The sequence below is a fragment of the Cygnus atratus genome, chromosome Z (genome assembly GCF_013377495.2).
Source record: "Cygnus atratus isolate AKBS03 ecotype Queensland, Australia chromosome Z, CAtr_DNAZoo_HiC_assembly, whole genome shotgun sequence".
Classification (NCBI taxonomy): domain Eukaryota; kingdom Metazoa; phylum Chordata; class Aves; order Anseriformes; family Anatidae; genus Cygnus; species Cygnus atratus.
In genome coordinates, this window is record NC_066396.1 from 3,792,773 (window position 1) to 3,801,060 (window position 8,288).

Below are 8,288 nucleotides of genomic sequence, written 5' to 3' on the forward strand. Positions count from 1 at the left end.
CAAAGGTCTGCTGGGAGCCTTACCAGACTCCTGCATGACTCCAAGGCTGCTGTCCCAGCGTGCTGCCCGACTTTTGGCACCCCCCCCGCCTACGGGCCTTGCAGCGAGGCGCTGTGTGGCTGTCACTGTCGAGGGCACCCAAGCAGCCGTGGGGTCACCTTTTAGGACACCGGCGGTAGCAAGAGATGGGCTGAGAAATAAATAAGCCGCTTTGTCAGGTCACGAAGACCAGCAAGGCGCTGCACGCTGCGGCCTTTTTACCTTCTTTCCCAGAGCGTAGATTTAAGTTTTTAAGAGATTTAAGTGCTTTTCTGCAACATGTTCAGCCTCCAGAGGCTGCTACGAGAGGGGTGAAGCCCCCAGCCCCACACGCCTCCCTCCCCGGCCCTTCTGCCCACTCAGGGCCACGTCGAGGGCACCTGCCATAACGCCTATTTTTCTGAACACCCCATTTCTCTCTGTTTTTCCAGACACGCACAGAGGGAGGGCTGAGGGGCCGGGTCAGCTCTCCGAGCCCCCGCCCCGCCCCAGGCGTGGCCTCGCCGCCCATTAGGGCGGAGCGCGGCGCCGCCATTTTGTGGAGAGAGCGCGGGGCCGGTAGTCTCCGCCCGTCTGCTTCGCCCCGCAGTCCTCAGCCACCGCCGCCGCCATGCTCTCCGCCCGCCTGGCCGCCACCCTCGCCCGCTCCCTGCCGCGGCATGCCGGCCTGGTGAGCTCGCCTTCCCCTCCAACCAGCCTGAGGGCTGAGGGGAGGGCGGCCGCCGCCGCCATCTTGGGGGCCGCGGTGACATTGAGGGGCCGCGGCCTCCTGGGCTCGGCCGGGGGTGGGCGAGCGGCCCTTGGGGGTCCGGTGTGGGGTGGGGGCGAGGGGGGGCGATCCCCAAAATACCCAGGGGCCTGGGCCCGGCTAGGGTTGGGTTGGTTTGGGGAATGGGGATAGGGTTAGGGGCGCCGTGCCCTTCGCTGAAGGTGAAAATTGGGCCATGAGGGGTGGGGGTGAAAGAGGCGAAGTACCGGTGGGTCGGGGGGTTTTGGGGTGTGCAGCCACTGGGGGGCACCACAGGGTGTGGGGCGCTCCTGGGGCATCTCCAGTCCGTGTCCCTTGTGAAGGTGAACGCAGGCCTTCATGGGATTTCAGAGAAATCGTGTGCATGCTGCTGCGGAACTGCACTGTGAGCTTCAGGATTTATAGTTATAATAACCATTTAATGCATTCATTATCACAGCTTTTTCTTTTGTGCACTCATATATATTTTAGCTGTGCTTCAGAAAATTTGCCCTTAGGCTTTACAAGGAAAGGTCAGTCCTCACTTCACCGAGACATCGATCCTCCTAAGACATAACCTTATTTTCCCTTGTGCAGATGCATGAGGTCTTCGCTAATTTATTTGTGCCCCGAGCTTTTGATGCCACAGGGAATGTTGGCAGATGAGAGGAGGTGCTGCTGTGGGAGCTGCTGCAGTGCTGTGGTGGTGACAGTGCAACACAAAGGCTGTGCAGAAAAACGCAGCGATTTAGAGCAGTCTCTTTTAGCGCCTGTGGTTATTTATTCATGTTGGGTTTGGTTCTGTAACTGCAACTTGTGAATGCAGAGCTTTGGAGCTCAATCCAAAATGGAGATACACTAAATATCTAATCTCATACTGACAAATTTTAATGTAGTCTCTTTTTAAAATACTGTATTTTGTGTGATGAAAGAGGATTCACTTACTGAACCAGTTACTTATTTTAGGTTTCCAGAAACACCCTGGGTGCAGCATTTGTTGCCACAAGAAACATCCATGCCTCCAAAACACATTTCCAGAAAACCGGTGAGTCTGAAGAAAGGCCCTTATTATAAGAGTACTGTTTAAGACCTTGATCAGTCAGACAAGGTAATTCGAACTTGGAGTGTGAGGTGCATGTGTCAGCTGACAAAACAGTTGAGGACACTTATGTACTGCCAGTGTTGGGAAGTGAAGTGTCAGTTACATGGTCACATCTGTCAGACCTAACTTTAATAATTGTTCAAAGTATGTCCAAACCAATGGGGTGATCACATGTCAGCTGGCTTACTCAGCTTGTCTGCCTCCCAAATACCCAATTCAATCTTTCAGTCCTGCAGAATAACTTGAAAAATGACTCAAATTCCAATTTCCTGTCTGCTTGTTGGCAATATTAGAGAAAGGATGACTTTCTCAGGCCTGCTTTGACCTTTTGTCCTTGATTATAACTCTTGTGCTGCTGGCATCCGAGAAGGCAGCAGCACTGTGTAGCTGTGTTTTGGTAGCAGTTTATGTACAATTCTTGATGTGGTTTAGGCCTAGTAAAGGTATTATTAGGAAATAAGTTTCACTGTGTTGCTTACTGTTTCCTAGCTGAGGAAATAAAAAGTTGTTGGGGGCATACTGCCAAATCGGAGGAAGATGGAAAACATATTGTTATAGCTTATATTGAACAACTTGCTCTGTAAATTTATTAAGTGCCTTTAGAATATGCTGGTTTACAAATGAGTTGGTGTTTTCATGTGTCCAGTCTAAGTAAATGCACTGCCTGCAGAGAGAGCATGTCTCTGCTTTCTGAGTGAAGTCTAATCTACTTAGCCTAATGGCCCTCCAGAGGGAGGGATTGCTAACACGGTAGGACATACTGAAGGAAATCAATGACAAAACTAAACAGCCATCAGTGTTTTGATTGAAGTCTGTTCAGTGATGAGTTGAAGCTGTGTTTATTGGCTGTGAACACAGAAACTATTACTTACCTTTTGTGTTATATGTAAGGAAGAATGTTTCCTGCTAGAACTTACGGTATACCTGGGAGAGGGTACCTTGGCTTGTGAGTTAAAGACATTTTTACTGAATTTATACTCTGCCGTAATTTGCTAAATCTGGTTTGAAATACCTTTTCCTAGGCACTGCTGAGGTATCCTCTATTCTTGAGGAACGTATTTTGGGAGCTGACACCTCTGCTGAACTTGAGGAAACTGGTCGTGTGCTCTCGATTGGTGATGGTATTGCCCGTGTGTATGGCCTAAGAAATGTGCAGGCAGAAGAAATGGTTGAGTTTTCTTCTGGGCTGAAGGTGAGCTTTCACTAAAGCAGTTTGTTTATTGTAGAAATTATAAGATGACTTTTTAAAGGAGAATCTCAGACTGTGCTTGGTCTTACCCATATGAGGCTTTTACAGACTTAATTGTAATTTTAATGTGTAGTAACTAGTTGACTGCTAGTCAAATACTACAAAAAGCAAATATTGTTTGAATTTGTAATACTTTGCTTTTGGTATCATTATCTGGTTCTTGGCCAACACTTGAGCTTTATTTGCCTTCCTCTAGGAAGCGTTAAGGGCTAATTTGGCACTGGATTTTGTTTTCTTAGGTTTTAGGCAGGCTTTTATCATTACCATTGAAGAATAAGCTCTGTGATCCAGTACAGTGCACAATTTGGTGACTTCTCCTAGTCCTAAGGGTGGACTAGAGTTAAAAAGCTGACTGTTCCCTGATACTACTGCAGGTTCTCTTCCAGAATTGTTAATGCCCTGGCTTGCCTCATGCAGATAAGCCAATTCTCCTGTTGAATTCCTAGGCAAGAGAAATGTATTTGAAACCTGCTTATCCTTTCTGTTTTTCTTTGGGAGAGGAATGATTGCTGCAAGTATAATTCTGTAGTAAACTGAAGGCTTAGGCAGGTTCTGTCACCAGTACGGGAGAAGATAAGCGCATTGGACTCGATCCTTGTGGGTCCCTTCCAGCTCAGGGTATTCTATGATTGGATGTAAGCAGAGCATTGATAATTGTTGCCAGCATCCCGTATTTCACACTGTAGACTAATCACATCAATATTTTAAAGCATCAAGAATTCACCGTAGATGTTGGTATCGCTTTTCTCATGTTAGCATGATCTTTGTCCTAGGGAATGTCCTTGAACTTGGAGCCCGACAACGTTGGTGTTGTCGTGTTTGGTAATGACAGACTGATCAAGGAAGGGGATGTTGTGAAGAGGACTGGTGCCATTGTGGATGTTCCCGTTGGGGAAGAGCTGCTGGGCCGTGTTGTAGATGCCCTAGGCAATCCCATTGATGGGAAGGTAAGTGTAATAATGCTAAGCGTTAAGCTTTCTCCTGCGTGGTGCAGACTGCAACAGGGTTTCTTCTCTCTTTTAAGGGTCCTATTACATCTAAGACACGTAGGAGAGTTGGCTTGAAGGCCCCTGGCATCATTCCCAGAATCTCTGTGCGGGAACCTATGCAGACTGGTATTAAGGCTGTGGACAGCTTGGTGCCAATTGGCCGTGGACAGCGTGAGCTGATCATTGGTGACAGACAGACTGGGTAAGTTAAATGCCCAAACGAAAATGTTTCCATAAACAGAGACTTGAATGCAGCGTGCCCTACTGTACGAACCTGAATGCAGCTGGGCGGAGGTTAGGAGAACAGTGGGTAGCTTAACTTAACCAAACTCTGTGTTGTACAGGAAAACATCAATTGCAATTGACACAATAATCAACCAGAAACGATTTAATGATGGAACAGATGAGAAAAAGAAGCTGTACTGTATCTATGTTGCCATTGGCCAGAAGAGATCTACTGTTGCACAGCTGGTAAAGAGGCTCACTGATGCAGGTACAGATTTCTGATGATGGTTGAGCCTGGCAAATAAGGACATCCTGTTCTTGTAATGATGAATAATACTATGAACTCTCCTAATTGAAAGTATAGACAGAATTCTTTTCTTATTAGATGAAAAAACTACTTCTTTTTCTAGACAAGCTCTTACAGTTATCGGCAGGGACAGGGGACACCTTTTCACTTCATTGGATTAGAAAACTATTATGATGCCCTGAAACTGTTGAATTGCTTCTGAAAACGTTACCCTTCATGTTTCTTCATCAGAGCTGGGGGATTTTCCTCGTGGCAGTCAGGCAGGCCTGATTATAAGCTGTGGCCTGCAAGTACTTTTATGGACTTTGCATTTGCTTTGTATGCACGCACATCAGCGTGAACCGCAATTTAAAGTCTGGTGAAGAGACTTCACTGCCCAAACATAATTCATTATGTGATAGCATCTTTTCAGAAACAGTAATGTCTGGCAAAAAAGCTGCGTATATAACAGGGCTTAGAAGAACTTAGGCACTTTGCCTCTTGCCTGCTGGTCAAGCAGAATCATATGTAGTAGAAAAAAAAAAGGTATTTTAGTGGCAGTTTGTTTTGGACTATGAAGCAGTGTACCACCTTCTTGTAAAAGCCAAGAAATCAGGATTCCAGGTCTCTGACTTCTAGAGCCCAAGGGTGTCTTAGTAAAAGTTTAAGCCTCACTTTAAATGAAAAATAATCTGCAAGTGCCAGACAGTAGCTGCTGTGAACTTGCTCTTGAAATTTCCTGAGTTCGTCAAGCTAACAGGTAGGTTAATACCATCCATTGTACTTTCCTGTAACCAGTGATACTGCCTGGGTTTACTTCAGCTAGCACGTCGTATGCATGTTGCATTTGCTGATGACTGCCATGATAAGGTAAAGTACTTAAGTGACGAGTCTCTCAAATTCTTTCCAGATGCCATGAAGTACACTATTGTGGTGTCTGCCACAGCATCTGACGCTGCACCCCTTCAGTATCTGGCTCCCTATTCAGGCTGCTCCATGGGGGAGTACTTCAGAGACAACGGAAAGCATGCGTTGATCATCTATGATGACTTATCCAAGCAGGTCAGGAAGCATTGCTTATAGGTCTTGTGGTCCAGTTGTGGTCCAGCATTGATGCTTATAGCTGTAAGATCACCTGAGGCTTAAAAATTCAGAATTTTAAATGAGCTGCTGGAGTCTGAGAGCTGTCTTTATGGTTCTGCACAGGCTGTTGCCTACCGTCAGATGTCTCTGCTGCTGCGCCGTCCACCTGGCCGTGAAGCCTACCCAGGTGATGTGTTCTACCTGCACTCCCGCCTGCTGGAGAGAGCGGCCAAAATGAACGATTCCTTTGGAGGCGGCTCTCTGACTGCCCTGCCGGTCATTGAAACTCAGGCTGGGGATGTGTCTGCTTACATTCCAACCAACGTCATCTCCATCACTGATGGACAGGTAGGGCTTTCTCTTCGTCTGCCAGTAAGTTACAGAGATGTACTGGTATGCCTGAGGGAGGCTTCTGACCAGGATAATAAAACAAATTTATCCCGTAGATCTTCCTGGAAACTGAGCTGTTCTACAAAGGTATCCGTCCAGCCATCAACGTCGGTCTGTCTGTGTCCCGTGTGGGTTCTGCTGCTCAGACCAGGGCTATGAAGCAGGTAGGCATGTAACGATAGTTCCTGTCATCAGAGATGAGTAGTGTGTAGGCTGTCCAATCCATTTCGCTCTTCACAGAGTCATGAATACAAAGGGAATTAAGTTTTGAATTCCTTGGCATTATGAAATAACTTAAAAAAATCTAAAAAACAAATTTATGGGGTCTGTGGTATTTCCATCACATACTGGCAGGAAGCAGGGCATGGGGAGTGGAGGGAAGAGTGTCTGCATAAAGATGTTTGACAATAGTCAAAACCAGTCAAAAATAGGCAAAAGTTCCATTGTGCTGAACTGGGTGCTGATCTAACGGGATACAGAGAATGCTCTCTTAATTCCACGCTTTTTAATCCAGATACAAGTATCAATCGTGATACTTCCAGGGAGGAATAAGATGTTAAAGGCTAGACAGTGGGGGATTTTTTAGAAATGTGATTAATCACCTGTTTAGCTGACTTGTGACAACTGTCAGCTGAAGATGACCTACAGACAACTAGATTCATTTAAAAACTGGTGACACTCAGTGTGCCCTCACCTTTTACTGTAGGTGGCAGGTACCATGAAGCTGGAATTGGCTCAGTACCGTGAAGTAGCTGCCTTCGCTCAGTTTGGGTCTGATCTGGATGCTGCCACACAGCAGCTGTTGAATCGTGGTGTGCGTCTGACAGAGCTCCTCAAACAAGGACAGTACGGTGAGTGTCTTGGGTGTAGCACGTCTGCATTCCCTCTTAGTCTGAGGTGTTGGTCGTTGTGGCAGCGTGAAGATGTCCTTTGGGTATTGTAAATGCAGGCTTGACTTGAACCATGTTGCATACACAGAGCTGATCTTCAGAGAGACTCTGATAGTGATGTATCCTGGTGCAAGAATTGCTGACGGTAGGAATGTTTTCTTTCATGCAGTTCCCATGGCTATTGAGGAACAGGTTGCAGTCATCTATGCTGGTGTAAGAGGTCACTTGGACAAGCTGGAGCCCAGCAAAATCACTAAATTTGAGAGTGCTTTCCTGGCTCATGTACTGAGCCAGCACCAGGCCCTCCTCTCCACGATCAGGTACGATAATTTATCTTAGTTCATCCCAGGGGTACTGACCTGGGAGCTGGAGCCCAGATAATGGTCGCTGAACCATTAAGGTAGTGTATCCTCGAACATCAGGCCTTCCGCTGCCTCTGACTGGAGGTTAAATCAGCCTGCCTGCTGTCCTTGCGCTGTTACACAGATCTTGGCATCTCGTCTACAGTTTTTACTCAAAAAAGTCCAGCTGATGCTTAATATGAACCTATTTGCATGCTTCTCCTGTAATCTGAAATTGAACTCACTTCAGGCAGTGAGTTGGCATGCTTTTGGCATGCTAATAGCATTAAGCTATTAGAATACTGTGGATTAAGTGCTCCTAGCTGCCTTGTTGCTGAGCTGACTGTGGGGATTTGAGTATTTCCACAGTCTTGTCCTGTGAACTGTTCTAGCTTGCTTTGTCCTGAGTCAGATTTGTGCATTCCATCTCTGTGGCTTAGCTGTGCCCAGTTCAACAAGACTCTGAGAGTATTTGTGGACAAACCTTAATTCTTAACAGGACTAACTCTTCTTGAGGAGAAGGGAAATTCTGTTAGTAAAGTTCTTTCTTTTTTTTTTTTTACTTCAGAATTAACAGTGCATTTATTTCTGTGTCAGAAGCTTAACTAAACTCTGTTTCAACAGGACCGAAGGGAAGATCTCTGACCAGACAGAAGCTAAGTTGAAGGAAATAGTCACAAATTTCCTGTCTACTTTCGAGGCATAAACTTGTAACCGTTCAAACAGACCAGGCGGTTTTTGTGGCCACATGCTCCAGCTCCATCAAAGACTTAAAAGTATGCGCGACTTGAATGTACAGATCTCACTAAGAATAAAAGTTTCCATGTAAGAAGACTTGGATATTCTGTTCTTAATTATTGCCCTTCTGGCCAGCTGCGCTAAGTACACGTGTGCACGACTTCCCTGGACACGTGCTTGCTAAAGGAACTCTGGTTGAGGATGTTTGATTGCTGAGTAGATCAGACTC

General features: G+C 46.2%; 1 protein-coding gene across 1 annotated transcript; it reads left to right on the plus strand.

Annotated features, from left to right (window-relative positions):
- Positions 1-161: 161 nt before the first annotated feature.
- ATP5F1A (ATP synthase F1 subunit alpha) lies at positions 162-8,155 on the plus strand. The gene is made up of 12 exons (XM_035559963.1): positions 162-709; positions 1,733-1,811; positions 2,891-3,060; positions 3,891-4,064; positions 4,142-4,308; positions 4,451-4,599; positions 5,528-5,679; positions 5,824-6,048; positions 6,147-6,254; positions 6,797-6,941; positions 7,150-7,300; positions 7,946-8,155. Exons 1-12 carry the CDS (start codon positions 650-652, stop codon positions 8,025-8,027), a joined length of 1,662 nt encoding a protein of 553 aa, XP_035415856.1. The 5' UTR covers positions 162-649; the 3' UTR covers positions 8,028-8,155.
- Positions 8,156-8,288: the final 133 nt, after the last annotated feature.